The sequence below is a fragment of the Equus przewalskii genome, chromosome 14, assembly GCF_037783145.1.
Source record: "Equus przewalskii isolate Varuska chromosome 14, EquPr2, whole genome shotgun sequence".
In the NCBI taxonomy this organism is placed as follows: domain Eukaryota; kingdom Metazoa; phylum Chordata; class Mammalia; order Perissodactyla; family Equidae; genus Equus; species Equus przewalskii.
The window spans coordinates 11,881,093-11,897,665 of NC_091844.1; the positions used below are offsets into that span (position 1 = coordinate 11,881,093).

A 16,573-nucleotide genomic window follows, 5' to 3' on the forward strand; every position below is an offset into this window, starting at 1 on the left:
AGGGTGTATAAAGATGACATTGTTCTCTGTCCTTGTGAGTCTTGTTTGAAAGGCTGGCGTTTTCAGCCTTTCATATTGTCTTTAACCCCCCACATTACAAGATGGCTCTCTGTTACAAAACTTGTTTATTTCTGTGGAAAATTACAACTCTGCCCTTCTTGTTGGAAGTGGTTTCTGAACACGATAGCCAGGCTATCCCTAGCCCCTTGCACATGTCCTAGAGGAGAGAAACAAGAAACTGGTAGGAAGCCCAAGGGTAGGGCTGGTGGTGGTCAGGAGAAATCCAGGCAAACGTGAGTGAATCAGTCCTGTGGGACTGGAAGTTCTGGAAAAATATCTTGCAGGTGATTCATGGGTCCCTGAAGGAGTTTCAACTCATTCATAGGCTTTAGGTTCGGATGCTGGGTGGTGAGGATGGAAGAGTTGGCATTGCTGGTGTTTGATGAACTGATGATATTGGCGTATATTTTAATGGGAGCATTCAGCCGAAGTTCAGGTTTGATCCAGCTCATGGCCAAATAGTTCTAGAGATAACAGGCAACAGTTAGCCTGAGGTAGCAACCTGAAGACTCTCTCTTCAGAGTCATCCCAAGAGCAACCAGTGCCTTTTTCCCTGTCCCCAGTGGTGTCACTCACCGGAGCTGAATAGATAAAGTTGAACAGCAGAAGCCCTATAATCACTATCATTAAGAAGATTATCATTTTGAAGCGGTAGCGTTTCCAGAAAATATGGAAGATATTTTGAAGAGGTGACCGAAACCATAAGAACCACTTTTCGTTGCGTCTGTCCATGAGCAGAGGAAATGTCAGAGAATGGAGGGCAGAGGGAATTTTCAGGTCAAGTAATCCAGAGCAAAGAGCTTTCTTTTTGAAAAGCAACTTCTTTTTACCCCCGCCCCAAGTTCTCTGCTGACTGTAACTGAGCATTGAGCTGGGGTGGTGGGAAGTCATTCTCTCTCCCCACTTAGAGGCCCACTGGTCACCACCCCATGCAAACTACTGGGCCCAGCAGCTCGGCTTGGTGAACAGGGGAGAAAGATTTGGTGCCTTTGCCCCACAGGACCCTTACAGGGGAGGATGAAGTGTAGGGTATTGGTTGGGTTCTGACTGGCCTCGTCCTGCTGGCCTGATTAAGGCTTCCTTCTCGGACAGAATCTCCAGAGTCATCTTCACTTTACCCTAGAAACACCGTAGGTGGTGGGAGGCTGCATTCAGATAGCAGGAGCAAGAATAGTTTTAAGGCCTCTTCCCAGGATCCAGAAAGGAAAAGAGATTTAGCTAAAACTCCCAGAAGTCTGTTAGAGCCAAGTTATGTGGCATAGCAGTCCTATGCAATAGACACCTTCCCCAGCTCCTACCGACAAGCGCCATTTGCCACCATCGAGGACTTGGCAAGGCCACCAGCCGGTTACAGTCTTCTTCTTAAAAAGGGAGAAGCGCTTGTGTTGGAGGAGGTATGGCCACTTGGGGTCAGCATCCATCATCCTGATGGAGCATAGATTGGCGTGCCGAGCTGGGAAGGGCATGTCAGACAAATCCAGCTCCAGGACCCCTGAGCCCAGAGAAATGCCATTAGCACCAAGGAACTCCCTGCCTTCTGGTCCCAGGCCTCATGCCAGGAACTTACCCAGAAAGTCATCACTGGTGAAGATGTCATTGTCCCAGACCTGGATGATGAGCCGTGCTGGGAACTTCATCACTGTGGGGTCCAGGCTCCATATGTAGTCCTGGAGGAATGGCAGAAGAGCATATTACTGGCCTGCCTCCTTTGAGATTTTCCTTGGCCACCTCAGTAGCCCACTACCCAGCAGTGATGGACTGTCAAGAAAGAGGATTTCTGCCAGAGGCCACATTCTAAGTGTTCTAGTGCAACTTACAGGTTTCCAAAGGGAGAGGAGGAGCATGCCTCGCTCCCAGGCCTGTTACCTTCTGGCTCAGGACGCACACGTGCTCTGCCATCAGGTAGTCCAAGGTGAAGATGAACCGCCAGTTGAAGTTGCCCTCCCCAGTCACGGAGTAGTAGTGGATATCTGTCTTCTGCATGTCCTTCTCTAGCCCGAATAACCACCTGGGGCCAAAGTCCTTTCACCTGAGGTTCATGTTTGTATTGTCCCCATCCCCGAGCTGGCATAGGTGGAAGTGGAGAGATGTCACCCCAGGATTAGGAGGACCCACAGGAATGACAGAACTGGGGAACTCTGAGGGAACTCGACTGGAGCCCTGTTCTTCTTCCTCACCCTTTGACATAGATGTCGCTCAGGTTTTCGGGACTGAAAGTGCTGTCCTTCAGGTCCACCTGGGCAGTTTTCCAGATGATGCAGCGCAGCTCATACCTGCAGCCACTGTGCTCTGAGGCTCTGCTGAGGATAGCTCCCCAGCCACAGCCTTGGTGAGGGGAGAGAGCCTGGGAGGCTGCCCTCCGTGCCCACGCAAGTCATCCTGCATTTGAGGGAATTCTAGGGAGGGAAGCTCCTGACACTCCCAGAGAGGCAAGTTATCACTGCCACTCAGCATGTGAGCGCATGGTGCTCTGCACCTTGGGAAGGCTGCGCCACGAACTGCAGTGAGTGGGAAATGGATTGTCACTCACCGTTTAGGTGTCCTGGGCTTGATGTCGACTGGGGGGCCAGGAGGCCCAAGCTCCGTGGGGAAGATGTCCACCCACATTTGCACCTTTCCCTAGAGTAGAGATGGACTAGCTAGCTGGGCTCTGCTAGCCTCTGTTCTCAGCATGCTGGCCTGGGGAGCCCTGTCCCAGGTTCTGAGGTCTATTGAGGCTGTGTTCCCAATGCTGGGGGTGAAGTATAGAGGTATCTGTGAGGTGGAATGGACTTCAGACAGGACATCAGCAACCACCCACCAGCTTCCTCGTTTTTCTTTTTTTGGCTGGGAGAACATTGCAGTAAGCTTGGTAGTGTAGGATGGCCATGGTGCTGGGATATCACTCGTGACTAGGGTCTGGAGGGTTAATGCCATTTAGCAGGTCATGCCAGACAGCCTTTCTGGATGGGGCTCCAGAATGGGACTGGAGTTTCATTTATTAATCAGCTTAGTGGCCCGTGAGTCAGAGTAAACTGGATGATCAGTCCACATTTCCAGGTCACTTTTATGTTATGTAACCACAGCCTAAGGATATGAAGCTATCCACAAAGCACAGAGATCTAAGAAAGAAGGGATGAAAATGGTGAGAAAAAGGGAGGAAAAAGTAAAAGGGTAGAACTACCAACATTGGAAGATAAATATATTCTTTCAAACTTTCTGACCTAATCTTATTCTTTTGAAGTTGACCCCATTTGAGAAAACAGCTTTAATGAGAATGGTTTTTTAAAAGCTCAGCAGAGAACTTTGTATCTAGAATGTGGTATCAGTTTGAGAAATTTGGAGAATGAGATGAGCCATTCTGGTGGCTGGAAGGTAGATGATAATTAGGGTGCCTGTGGGGATTTTCATTCCTCTTGTTTGGGTTCCTTGCCATGGAGAAAACAGCCTGCAATTAACAGCCATGCCAGGATTGTAATGTCTGCAGGTCTGACCCCAGGTGTGGCCTCCCCACCTGCCCTGAAGAGAGGCTAAGGCAGTGTTGGCATTGGCTGGAGGGCGCCTTAGCACTTGCTACAGCTGACGCATGGCTTCCATTTCTGGTAGCTGACTTTTCCAGCTCTGAATTTCTTCATTCTGCATGCCCTCACTGGAACTTCTTGCTGATTAACATGTGCAGAACATGCTGGTCTTCTGTGCATATACATCTGTGAATCCTTGGCCTCCCCTTCTCCTCTCATCATGTGCCATTGTCCTGCATGGATGGACGCCCCTATCTCCTGATCCAGCCCCTCCAGCCTCATACCTGGTCGATGCCTGGCTGGCTGTCAGTGTACAGTGTGCGGGTCTCCACGTGCTCAGGTACTAGCCCCTGGGTGTGCAGGAGGTACAGTGCAAGGCGTTCTTTCTTAGGTCCCAAATAATGAGCAGTAGGGGGCTTGGGCTCTGGATTGGAGGGGGATGGAAGGAGGGGATCACAAGGTCATCAGCCTTCCCCTCTCCCATGTAGGCCCTCCACCTTCCCCGCCCCCAGCTGGGACAGTGGATATGGTCACCCTCTACAGGAGAAAAAGGGAAGGGGGTTGTCCTCTGGCAGCTCTGCCATGCTGGAGCCTCCCTGGTTTCAGAGGCCTGGCTCCATGCTTTCTGGCAGTGTGCTTTGCTTCTCACCAAAGCTTTGCAGTTTGAATTTTTTCCCATTGTAAAAAACCGAGTCATCCTCAGTGTTGAACAGCGGTGGAGGCAGTCCTTTCCGCTTGGCATGGCGTTCCAAGAGGAAGCTTGGGGGCATCTGATCCCGCCACCTGAAGGGCCCTGACCTGTGGGGACATGTGAGAGGGAAAGGGAGGAAGGTTTGGGTCCGGGAGAACACTCTGCTTGGAGCTGCAGGATGACCAGTGGTGGGAGCATGGGTGGAGACGGGTTCAGGCCCTGGTTCCCTGACCCAGGAGGCAAGCCTCCTCGAGGGAGCTGTGGGCTCAGTCCTCCCCGCTCCCCTACTCCTTCGCCCTGGTTCAGGCCTCTCACGGGCAATATGATTTGGAGAGCCCACAACAAGCCCCAAAGCCAGACAGGAGTCGGTTTTCAAGGTCGATGATTGTGGCTCCAATCTTATCATCAGGTGAAAGTAGGTCAAAGTCATATAGCTGGATCTCCAGGTCCTTCTCCAGGGGGATGGTGCAGCTTAGTTCAAACATCCTAGGGGTGAGGGTGCAGACTGCAGAAACCGTGGACTGTGTTATCTACGTGCCTCCCTCTCCAGCATCTTGGCCCCCTGGGCCCGTGCTCCATCCCCTTGTTTGGTCATGGTGAATATGGAGAGCAGAGCCTGGGATGGCTGTTGTTTGCCAATAGCCATCCCCTAGTTATGGCTGGAAATAACTGTTGATGGGATGTGGGTGTGGGACTCTGAGCTCCCTTCCCAGGCAAAGCATGTGAGAGGGAGGGTAGAACTGGAGTGCCCATTCATTCATCTTCTGTCTGTTGTCCACCTAGAGTGTGTAAGCCCCTATGCCAGGGACTGGAGGCTGGAAAGGAATGCACGGGTTCTTTGCTTTCTGGAGCTTACTGCCAGCACCGTGCAGATGGGAGTGGAGAAGTGGGCCTGGGTGAGTTGGGGCAGCTCACGTGCCAAAGATGGGATCCAAGGTGTTGGGCTGGTACTTGTCTCGGTTGCCACACGTTGTCTTTCCCAGTTTTAGGATCACATAAGGGTCACACTGGGGGTCAGACGTAAGTGAGGGAAGGACAGGAAATGGAGAGTCAATTCAGGTTTGTCAGGGAGTGGGGAGTGGGGAGCCCCTTGCACCAGATGGAGCCTGTGGGGAGTTGGCAGTCTGGGCGTCAGCAGACTGAGGGAGCTCCAGGACACTGGGGTATAGGACAAGGTGTGGGAGGTCCCTGGGCTGGGTGGGGCCCGGGAAGGTGAGCACTGCGGGTTTGGGGCTGCTCATTACCAGGCCATTAAGGTCTTGGGGCTGCAGGTTGATGGCTCGCACCACGTACACTCGCACCAAGCACTGCTGAGGGAAGTCCTCCTTCTGAGGCCAAACCATGAACTGGCGGGGGGGCTTGGGCGCTTCTGGATTCTCAGGAAAGGGGTAGACACGGAAAAGGCCCTGTGTGTGTTGGGGAAAGAAGGTGTTGACAGCCTAGTCTGGCAGTGCTGGCCTGGCTCTGAGAGCCTCCGGGAGGTACCCCTGGCCCCAGTTCAGGGAGAGTGAGTTGTGTCGATGCTGCAGGGGCGGAACGCAGAAGGATGGGTGGAGGAGGTGCAGCAGAGATGCTCAACAGGAGCTCCCATGTTTAGGAGGGGTGTTGGGCATTAGACAAGTGCCCAGTTTCTGCTGATGTGAACTCTCATTCCACCCCATCTGTCCTCAGGCTTGTGCTTGTTCTTGAAGGCTCTCAGGCCTGGGGAGGCCAGCATAGGCCAGAGCTGGGGGTGAGTGGGCCTCGCCCTCTCCTGTGTAAGAGGAGGTCACCCTGAATCCCTGTGTAGGTCGATCTCTGCTCCTCCACTCCCAAAACTGGTTCTCAAGCCATCCCTACCCCATCCTCGCAATGAGCATATGGAACCAGGGCTTTTAGTAGAGTCTTCTGGGGACGGAGGGGCACAAGGAGACAGGGGCAGCTAAGCTGGGATAGATACGCACCTTGAACTCCCCCACCACAGGGCTGTCCAACTTGGGCTGTTCCTGGTAGAGTTTGAAGGTCTGGCAGAAGTCCTGCAGGCCTTGGAATTCTGGCACAGCCTCCAGCTCGCAGTCATACACCTGCAGGAGGGCGCGTGGGGCCCAGGGTTATGGGGAGAGTAGGCCTGGGCTTGACCAGAGGGGGAACATTCCTGGGATCAGGGGATTGAGAGACCACCAGCTCCCAGGTCTTGCCCCAACACATCTGCCCAGTCAGCAGGCCCAGGGTGAGCACTGTCTGCTGCAGACGGGGCGGCCCTGGTTCCCACAAGCGCGCTGCTGGTGGAGGTGTGGCCTGGAGTCTTGCAGAGACAATAAGGAGACTCCTCCACTTGGTGGTTCCCAGAGGAATCAGGGCTGGGTCTGCTGGCCTCTCCCAGCAGATTTTATTCCATCTCTCTCAGCAATCTCTCCTCCTAGGGGCCTCCAAACCTTCAGGGTATGGTAGTCTTTGTACTTGTACTTGAGGGGCTGCTGAAGATCGCCTGTGGCCCAGAACAGCTTGCTCCACCAATCCACTTCATGCTCGTATTCATCCTGGCAGGGAAGAGGGTCATTCTGGCCCTCGGGGGGAAAGACACACTGGCCTTTCTCTGCCCAGGGTCATGCTGCTCCCACCTCCCTGAGCTGCCTGGAGTTGTTCCTTGTTCCCTGGGGCTGAGCCTATATCACCTCAGCTTTGCTGGACTTGAACCAGAACTTTCCATAGAGGTAACCTAGGAGCTGAAAAATGAGAGCAGTGAGCAGGGTGAGGCCTGGCGGCCTGCAGCCCACTCATGTCTCCGACTCGGAGAAGAGTGGGGGTCGAGGCGGGCCTGCTTCCCTGGCCCCTGCCCTTCACACAGGCCTTTTAGTTCAGGAATCTTGAGATGTAGGATTTGGGGCAGGAAGGAGGGTAAGCACAGCTCTTAGTTCTCATTGCCCACAGCTTCAGACTGAACTCTGGAAGGCTCAGAAGTGCAGAAGCTCAAGCCCCACTCTCCAGGCCTACTGAATCAGGATTGGCTTTTGCTCAACGTGTCCCGAGGATTCCTCTCCATTCAAGTGTGACAAGTGCTGTTCTAGAGCAGTAGTTTGAACCTTGCAAAGATCAGAATCAACTAGGGAGGGTGGGGGGGGGGGGCCTTAAAAAATGCTGATGCCTGGGTCCTACCCCCAGCAGTTCTGAAGGAATTGGTTAGAGGTCTGGCTATCTGGATTTTTTAAACTCTTGGGCAGTTCTAGTGTGCAGTCCAGTTGAGAATCACTGCTTTAGAGTTCCCGTGTTCAGTTAGGGCTCACACCGGGACACATATCAGAGCTATGTTTAATCTACACCCCTCCTCAGGGACAAGCGTTGTTCCCTGTGAATCGTGTCGAGGAAGGTGGGACCTCGTGCCCTTTACTCACCTCCTGGTACTTCTTCACAGTCAGAACTGTGTGGAGAAAGTGCAATCATGAGTCTCAAGAGAAGGGAGGAGGGTGAGGAGGAGGGTTGCCAACCCCACAGGCAGCGAGGGCCCCGGGTACTCCCCGTGCCAGCCTGTTGGTGAGGCCTGGGGAAGGGCAAGGAGGAGGGGCCGTACTTGGACGTCGTGGAGGCATGTAGTCCTCAGCCCAGGGGTCACAGAAGTAGGGCTGTAGGGAGTCGATGCTGGCCTGACCCACCACGGTCTGCTGGCCGAAGTCCCAGTTGTCCACCACCTTCAACATGAGGGGCAGTGCGTAGGCCTCCTCTGTAGGCATGAACTGCAGCCCCAAGGAGAGGCCGGAGGGTGAGGCTTCCCGGGAGGAGAGGGCCGCCCAGCCCTTGCCCGAGGCCTTCTTACCAGCGTGAGGAAGAGGACGGACTCAGTGAAGTTGGGGTTGGTCTGGAAGCCCCTGATGGGTTCTGTCTGCAGGGACTCTTCCCAGCATTCCACCAGGAGCTGGGGCGCACGCACCTGCTTCATGTTCCGAAGGCCCCAGACCAGGATCTGCCAGAACAGAGAAGGGGCGAGGGGCAGGCAGTTCCTGCGTCACGGGGTCCTGGCCAGAGAGAGGGGGCTGTCCTGGGAGGGATGGTGCATCCGGGAGCACACAGGGCCAGGGCATGTGGCTGGGTGAAGTCAGAGTCTGAAGACTCCCGCAGGTCACCTGTCCTGTGGGATCAGTGCTTGTCCTCAGGGCCTGGCTGCTGTCCTCGCTCCTCCATGAGGGAGGTGCCCTCCGGTCCCTGTAACTGTAGCCTTCACTGACCTCCAGTGCCCCTTAGGTATGGCCCTTCCTCACTGGCTGTCTTATTTGGCCTCTAATCGGTTCTCAGGAGTGAGTTACTGAGGCTGGCTGCCTTGGAGGCACACAGAGTAGGGAATGCCTCAGATTTCTCAGGCATCCCTTAGGCCATCTAGCTCATTGCTGACTTGTATCCCATAGATCTCCATGGCCATTCAGTGACCCAGTACCCTATGACCTTGCTCTAACTGACAGACACTGGGCACCCCAGGAAGTGTCCACGTCCTTACTCATGAGGGCCTCCTCAGGGGCCCAGAGCAGGCGTCCCTGATCTTGGGAAAGCCTCCAGTGCCAGGACCACTTGCCCATCTTTTGCTCTTTGGCAGGTTTGTGGCAGGGCACAAAGATTCCAACATGGGGACCTCCATGCTACGGTCAAAAGATAGATGAAAAACAGCCCGGCATTTGGAGTCAGGCAGGGCTGAGCCCAAATCCTGGCTCTGCCACTTAGCCCCTGAGTCACTGTGCATGGAATACATCGTCTCTCAGAGCCTCCATTTCTTTCTCTGAAAAGTAGTCCCCGCTGCAGAGGGGCAGCCTGAAGCTCGGCTGCCAGGAGAGCTGAAGCCCTTGTCGCCTACCTACTGCAGAGATGCACGTTAAAGTAATTTACAACGTTCTCTCAGAGCTTCTGCTCTTCCTTTCTCTCCCGTCTCCCTCCAGCTCTCAGAGAGTATCTCCTTAGGGTCCAAGCTTTGGGTCAGGCGGTCAGGAAGGCCCAAGGAGGATCAGCAGAGAGAGCTCCATGGTGCTCGCTTGCCCTGGCTGCTGCCTGCACCCTGCCGGCCCTCCCTGCCCCACACCATCTTCACCTCAATAGCCATTTTCTTTAGCGTGGGTTCAATGCTCTTGGGGAGTGTGTAGACCCCATTCTTCCAGGGAACGCTTAAGATTGGCATCCTCTCTCTGAGACTCTGAAGGGATGAAGTGGGAGAGCAGAGAGCATGAGGCCCCATTGGGCCAGTCCTACTGTCCCCTACCCCCAACTCAAGCAGGTCCCTAAGAGGGCTCAACTGAGGAGGCCCCAGAGCCCCAGGGGCAGAAGCTGATGGGGGATTTAGGGGTGAGGTTGGGCAGGCCCACATCACCAAGCCCAGTGTTCTTGTTCCCAGGCCCCAGCTTTTCCTGAGGAGGTGGAGTTGGGGACCGCTGGCTATAGGAACGTGGGATAGGGTGGGAGCACTGAACACCACACTCCCAGCCAGCCCTTCTCTCCCGATACCTCAGTCTCGAGGATCAGCTCACAGGATGCCAAGATCTCACCCTCTTCATTCCCCAACTCTTTCACAAGGGGATGCCACCTCATGGGGGGCAGGATCCGGTTTTGTACATCCAGCCAGACCACCGGGGACCACATGGTCCGTCCCCACAAGCTCTCCTTGCCCTGAAGTGGGGGGGAAGTTCACAAAACAGGGAGGCCAAGCTGGCAGGGTTCTGGCTCCTCCCCTGGGATTCTGACAGCTTCAGGATAAGGGCTGACGTCTGTCTACATGATGCACTCTGCGAATCAGGCCCCACTAGAGCACTTTCTGTATATTCTCCTCTAGAGTGAAAGCCCTGCAATGCTGCCCAGCCCAGCTTGCCTTACCTGGGAGCTCCGCTGCCACAGTTCCAACATAACGAGTGGTGGGCTCTCTTTGGTGTCCTGGGGGTTTTCATACAGAAAGAGGTGCTGGAAGATGAGTGTCTGTGCCCATGTGGGAGCTGCAGAGCTCCTAAGGGTTTGTGTGCACTGGCTGTGGTTCAAGAAGATGAGCCGAATGAAGGGCCCTGGAGGGTGGAAGGAGAGGAGAGAGTCATGCCTTTGAACTGTCAAGTGAGGCTCTCTTCATCTCTGGCTGCTGCCGCCACTGGGCCAGGGAGGCCCATGGTGGGCAGCCACAGCCACTGCCAGCTGCCCAGAAGGCTACCTCAGTGTAAGCCGCAGAGCAAATGGGCATTTAACCAGTGGCCAAGGATCATTTGGTTCTATCCATGTCTATTTTACACTACCATGGTCGAGGCCCGGGTGTTACAGAGATAGAGGGCCTGGTGGCTTCTCTGAAGGAGTTCTGCGGACCAGGCTACATGTGGTTGTCTTTCCACAGCATCAGAGAGTGGCCTTGGCATCAGGGAACATCATGTGTCTGTCTCAGTATGGGTGCTGATGCCCAATGGACACAGCTTTCAGTAGACACCCGCTGCCCTGGCTTCCAGCAACCTGGTTCCTTACAAAAAATGTGACTGACAGGGCAGGAGCGTGCATGTGACTCACCTGAAGCCTTTGGCAGGTCCTCCTCTGCACAGGGCCAGAAATTGCTACCCCTCCTCCCCACCCCTCACCTTCTGTCCAACACAAGGAACAAGTGGTTCCCAATGTGTCACCCTCTCTCTTGTCTTCATGTCTCCTCAGTACTCTGCCAGAAAACTCCTCTTCCCTCTTCAAGGCCCAGCTAAGTGGTCCCCTAGGGGAGAAGCCTCCCCAACACCCCCATCTTGATTCCACAGCACTGGGGACACATCTCAAGAGCAGCCCTACCTTATATTCCTTGTTTTTGTGTCTTTTCCCCAAACCAGGGCCATGAGCTGCTGGGGAGTGGTCTGCAAGCTTGTCACCCACTTGCTTGCCACATTTTTTTTTTGGAAGATTGGCCCTGAGCTAACATCTGTGCCCATCTTCCTCTATTTTATATGTGGGATGCCTGCCACAGCATGGCTTGATAAGTGGTGCATAGGTCTGCACCCAGGATCTGAACTGGTGAACCCTGGGCTGCCGAAGCGGAGCGTGCGAACGTAACTGCTATGCCACTGGGCCGGCCCCTGCCACATTCTTCATATTGCCAGGTGGCCACATCATGGGGCCCCTGGGCAGCTGGGAGAGAAGGGGTCCCTGCCACCTACCCTGGAAGGAATGGATCTGGTTGGACATCAGGTTCCGGGCCTGGTAGATGTAGCAGAAAAGCTGGTAGTAGTGGGGCTCTGGGTAAGAGAGAAGTCACGTCTGTCACCTGCCCCCAGGATTCCCTCCCTCGCCCTCCCACCTCCTTGCCCTCAGAGACAGGGCCTCTGGGGCCACCCAAGCAGACTCTCAATTAAGTGCTCACTGTCAAAGATGCAGTAGATGAAGGGGAGGTTGGGTAGCTGGATGTCCTCTGGGGCAGGCCTCCAGGCGTCCCCGAGCCTTTTGCTCAGACTCCGTGATGGCGCCCTGTCCACTTCTTTCTCAGTCTGCTCTTTCAGATCCATAGCCTGTGCCCCAGACAGTCTCCCCTGAGGCTGTTGGGGGCTTTTCCAGTCTCCTCTAGCCCAGGCCCAGGTCACCCTTCTCCCCTTATGGGCTCCACCCTCCAAAGCCTGAGGATGTGGATCTGGGACCCAGACTCCCCCACTCCCTGGAAGTCCATGCCCCAACCTGGGGCATCTCTGGCTGGCTGCCACCCCCAGGGTGGGCCCTGGCTCTGGGAGGTAGGCTTACAGGGAGGAGTCACCTAGCCCACTGAGGCTTTACCAAGGATCCCTCCAGACAGAATATGGGTGCAATGCCCTTGTCCTTGTCGGGGGCCAGCCTGCGGTGCCAGCAGCGGCGGCGGAACTGGCTCTGGGGCTGAGGGTTCAGGTGGAACTTGGAGCCAAAGGTGCCATATTCCCAGCCCTGCTCCTTCTCATCCAGGCTAGGGTGGTGCTGCAGGGGGAGAGCAGAGTCACCCGTCTGCCACACACATGGTGGACCCTGTCTGTGGCCCCACCAGGTCCCGGCAGGCGGCCCCCTCACCAGCTGCAGGAAGGATAGGGTCTCCTGCTCGTGGCTCAGCTCCCCGTGGTTCCGGTAGCGCACGCGTGCCCAGCGCCGCCGGCGGTGCGAATAGTAGGTCTTCTCCACCGAGTTCCAGACCCGGGGCAGGCCCGATGGCTGGATCCCCACTCCGTACTCCCAACCTGCAGGGGCAGGACCACGGCCAGGGGTTGCCCAGGTGCCCACAGGCTGTGAGGCTTGGACAGGCCTGAGAGATGGGCCCCAGAAGAGAACGCTAAAGAGGCAGTGCTTTCCCTCATGTCCAGGTCTCTCTGGCCCTGGAAGGTGCCAGAGAGGAACCTTCCTTCCACAAAGGAAGGTGTGGTCGCACTGGGTCACCTGGGCCCAACTGCCCATCGTATAAATGAAGAAGGTGAGGCTCAAAGATGTCCTGTGACCTGCACAATGTCACACAGCCCATAAGTAGCAGAGTCTGCATCTTGAACCCAGGTCTTCAGACTTCCACCCCATTGTTCCTCCCTGGAGCTACCTTAAGTGAACCCAGGCTCCATGACCAGGTTCAAGTGCTCGGGAGGCACTTACAACCTGCCTGTCTCAAAACGGAGGCCCACATCTGCAGAAAGGGTGGAGGCCCCACTCTCTGGAGGCTGGGGAATCCCCAGGAATTCAGGCCCATCCCACCCGAGAGCTCAGCTGCATTCAGGCTGTGGGAAGTCTCGGACCTTGGCAGCCCCAGGCCCTCCTGGCCTCCGCCCGTGACCAGAGGACTGACCCTCATTGTCCACTGCGTGGTTCAGCTCCACAGTCCAGTTCTTCTTAATGTACCAGCCTTGGGGGCACTTCATACTCTCCCGGGCCTCCACGGCGTGCCCATCCTGTGGGTGGACAGAGGGGCCGGGCTGAAGGGCAGCTGAGCTGCGAGGCCACTGTCACTCACTCTGCCCACGCGATTACTCGCCTACTGTGGACACAGTGGCCCCCCGCCCCTCTGGAGCAGACAGCACTTGCTACGTCTGATGCCACCTGCATATTCACCTAATATGTTTTTACTGACTTGCCTTTTTGAACTGTAAACAAACGTATTTTTAAAAGGAAACTTTATATAACCACTATCAATGGGAAATCAGGGTCACTCACCATAAATAGGGAATAACCACACTATCAACTGTGAAAGCACAAGTGTGACTGAGTCTCGGCTAGATGCTCCTGCCCTGGCCCAGGCCACCCTGTCCTTGTGGAGGGAGAGCAGTGTGTGTGGGAGAGGGGCGAGACCCGCGCTGTCCAGCGCAGCGGCCACCAGCCTCCTGGGGCTACTTAGATGTAAGTTAATTAAAATGAAACAAAATTCAAAGTTCAGGTCCTCCTCTCACAAGGGCCACATTTCAAGTCCTCAATAGCTGCACGTGGACAGCGTGGATATAGAATGGTTCCATCATCACAGAAGGTTCTACTGGACGGTGCTGGCTTAGACTAGCCCCAAACAGATTCCGTCCTCCAGGGTGCACACAACCTTTGAAAGAGGCCTGGGAAGGAAACACTGCCCCGCTTTGTCGTTCCTTATGGTCCTATTTGAGGTCTCCCTACGCGCCATCTTGGGGTACAAACCCTATCAGTGCTCATGAGGGGTCCCCTGCAGCATGTGGGGGCAGGGCTCAGATGGTCCAGTGCTCTTTCCACTAGGACAACCCCGCCTCCAAGGCACCCACCTGCTTGCGCTGCTTGCCCCCCACATCCCCTGCGCAGCTCTGGCCTCTGCTCACCATGTCCGTGTTGGGGACAGCTGCTGGCACCCAGGCCCCCGTGGTGTTGCGGTACTGGTTCTCGTACACCTCCTCCAGCACCTGGCTCTTGTTGATGTCTGTGTCCAGGAGGAGTCTGGGGGCAGCGAGACCCCAAGTTCCCAGCACACCTCCCCGAACTTACAGGACCCTGGGGTCCTCCTCTGCTGAGTGCTCCCTTTCCTGGCAGCCCCACCAGCTCTGTGCCAGGCTGGGCAGCAGGGCCTGGCGTGCAGGGCAGGGTGGTAGGCAGGGCCCTCTGTCTTGTGCACCCACCCCCAGGGACCAGGCTAGAGAGGCCGTGTGCCCACCTCTCTGGGCTGCTGCTAACCAGCCCTCCCAGGTGAGAAGAAGTGTCAAGTCCAGTGCTGCGTGTCCAGGGGCACACAGGCTCCAGGCCCTACCCCCCAGCCTTACCTTCTCTGGGGCTCCACTCTCCACTGCCCCTGCCAGTGCCATCCATGGGGCGCCTTGAAATCCTCCTTGGGGAGGGCCTTGCGCCCCATGACGTCCGAGAAGTTGGGGCAGCGGGACAGCCCCTGCTGCCCCCACTGGTCTTTATTCTTCGCCTGGTTCTCGTACTGGGGGAGGGGAAGCCATCAGTGCTTGCCACCTCCCCAGCACACACTGGGACATCGGCCTTTCCCTGGGCCCCCAACTCTGGGCTGCAGGCACCTCCTAGAAGTGTGGTCATCAGGCAAGAAAGGGCCCTGTGGCCCCTGCCCTTGGGCCAGGAGCTTGTGTCATCACTTATCAGGAGGCATCCGTTTCCCCCCAGCTGTCTGTCAGCGCAGGCAGGCTGCATTCATCAGCCAAGGGCTTTACATGAACTATCCCCTATGATCCTCACATGCCCATTTCACAGGTGAGGAGACTGAGGCTCAGAGGTCACCCCTACCCAGGTTGCTCAGCTACCGAGGGGTGGAGTCGGGTGGATGCCCATGTTAGGGCCTGGCAATGTCTGCGATGTGACCTGTTGCCCTGTGTCACTGCTGACCCTGAGGAGCCCAGTCCTGCTCTACCACTTGCCACATCTTTGCTGCCTCTCAGCCTTTGCTTCCAGCTTCCCCTGCTGAGCATGCAGTCCCTGCTCCCTGCACCTCATCCTGAATCCCCAGTCCTTCTCAGCATCTCCATGCCCCGCGTGAGGGCTGGTCACGCACGTTATGATACACGCAACTTAGGAACCATAAAGATACGTTTGAACTCAGTAAATTACAAAGCCCGAAACTCAAACTTATTTCTCTTCTGCTCTCAGGGGCTTCTCCTGAGCCATGTCCTCCCCGGGCAGCAAAGGTCATCTCCCGTCCTCTGATTCTAGAGAGGTCCCTAGCTGGCTGCTCACCCACCCGCTGGGTTTGTGGTTCTGTGGGAAGATGCCCCATTTCCTGATCCTCTGACTCTCCCAGGCCTCCCCCTCCCTGAGACCACCAGACTGGCCTGATGGACCCAGTTGGGGTCTGCAGGGGTCCCAGGCTGCCATGTTGGTGACGGACAAGGCCTCCCTGAAAGTTGGAGCCTTGCTCACCTCCTTTGCCCTGAGCCAACTGGGAGAAATTCCCAATCAACCTCCACCAGGGAGAGAGGGACCAGCCCTGGGGGACCACTCAGCTGCCCCTTTTGTCACCACATGCCTGTGGCTTGTCAACAAGGGAACCGATCTGGCAGCCTGGTGAGGTTGTGGCAAGGTTGTGGCATCTGCGACCTCTCTCTATCAGACGCCCTTTCACAATTCTCAGACTGCCAGGAACGCTTTTCTCCACCTTCGGTGCTAGGCCCCTGCAGCTTCGCCCTCCCTCCTGCCCCGCCCGCCCCCGCTCACCGTCTCCGCATACACGACCACTTCGCCCTGGCGGAGCAGCTGCAGATGCTTGCTGTCCATGACGTTGCCGAGCCACATGCAGACCCGGAGGTGAGCTGGGAGCGTGTCCTTGGGTCCTTCACCCTCTGGGTACTGAGTCAGAGGCAGGTTAACCTCACAGGGGTGCGGGTCCCCCCAGGGGCAGGGGTGTGGGCGAGGGAGGGGCACACACACTTGCAACTGGTCATACACAGCTGCCCCTTTACCCTGAGCCCCAGAGCAGGGGCCTCACCCTGAGCTGACTGCTGGGGCTGAAAAGCGAAGGATGCAGAGTTCCTGCCTTCCAGAGTGGTTATACCTGGGACCCCATGCATGACTGAGAGGCTGGTGGTGGTTGTGGGGAGATGGGCAGTGCTGCCTAGGGAGCCTGGGGAGGCTCCACAGCAGAGGAGTGATGATGGTGACGTAGACAGTGAACTAGCGATCATTTGTCGTGTGCTTGCTCTGTGCCAGGCACTGTGCTAAGTGCTGAATGTGCAGTGCATACTGTGATCCCCCCAGACCACCACAAGGTGGGCATCATTATCACCAGGCCCATTTTACACAGGGGCATACTGAGGCCTGGGTACAGTCAGGAGCTGGCCTGGGGTCACACAAGCCAGTGATTTGTAGAGCCGGGATTCGAGTCTCAGTGGTTCTTGCAGGACGAGAAGGGCTCAGATGTACACGGGAGGGGCCTTCCGTGATGGTGGAAAGGGCAAAGGGCAGGCAGGTT

At 56.1% G+C, this 16,573-nt stretch overlaps 1 protein-coding gene across 2 annotated transcripts in view; it reads right to left on the reverse strand.

The window, feature by feature from the left end:
* Positions 1-108: 108 nt before the first annotated feature.
* Positions 109-16,573, reverse strand: part of FER1L5 (fer-1 like family member 5) — a 53,718-nt gene continuing 37,253 nt past the window's right edge. The window contains exons 24-53 of one of the 2 annotated variants that reach the window (XM_008544380.2): positions 15,820-15,951; positions 14,415-14,578; positions 13,980-14,094; positions 12,992-13,094; positions 12,238-12,401; positions 11,974-12,147; positions 11,570-11,714; positions 11,367-11,444; positions 10,075-10,256; positions 9,709-9,870; positions 9,299-9,400; positions 8,042-8,188; positions 7,799-7,961; positions 7,623-7,648; positions 6,906-6,956; positions 6,666-6,770; positions 6,195-6,314; positions 5,496-5,657; positions 5,167-5,258; positions 4,567-4,737; positions 4,210-4,358; positions 3,845-3,984; positions 2,591-2,679; positions 2,238-2,333; positions 1,927-2,068; positions 1,628-1,727; positions 1,359-1,552; positions 1,070-1,179; positions 637-784; positions 109-524 (exon numbers count right to left, since the gene is read on the reverse strand). In XM_008544380.2, the coding sequence (XP_008542602.1) occupies positions 303-524; positions 637-784; positions 1,070-1,179; positions 1,359-1,552; positions 1,628-1,727; positions 1,927-2,068; positions 2,238-2,333; positions 2,591-2,679; positions 3,845-3,984; positions 4,210-4,358; positions 4,567-4,737; positions 5,167-5,258; positions 5,496-5,657; positions 6,195-6,314; positions 6,666-6,770; positions 6,906-6,956; positions 7,623-7,648; positions 7,799-7,961; positions 8,042-8,188; positions 9,299-9,400; positions 9,709-9,870; positions 10,075-10,256; positions 11,367-11,444; positions 11,570-11,714; positions 11,974-12,147; positions 12,238-12,401; positions 12,992-13,094; positions 13,980-14,094; positions 14,415-14,578; positions 15,820-15,951 (3,948 nt within the window). In that variant the 3' untranslated portion in view covers positions 109-302. The remainder of the gene's footprint in view (positions 525-636; positions 785-1,069; positions 1,180-1,358; positions 1,553-1,627; positions 1,728-1,926; positions 2,069-2,237; positions 2,334-2,590; positions 2,680-3,844; positions 3,985-4,209; positions 4,359-4,566; positions 4,738-5,166; positions 5,259-5,495; positions 5,658-6,194; positions 6,315-6,665; positions 6,771-6,905; positions 6,957-7,622; positions 7,649-7,798; positions 7,962-8,041; positions 8,189-9,298; positions 9,401-9,708; positions 9,871-10,074; positions 10,257-11,366; positions 11,445-11,569; positions 11,715-11,973; positions 12,148-12,237; positions 12,402-12,991; positions 13,095-13,979; positions 14,095-14,414; positions 14,579-15,819; positions 15,952-16,573) is intronic. The other variant, XR_011525886.1, reaches the window with a different exon arrangement.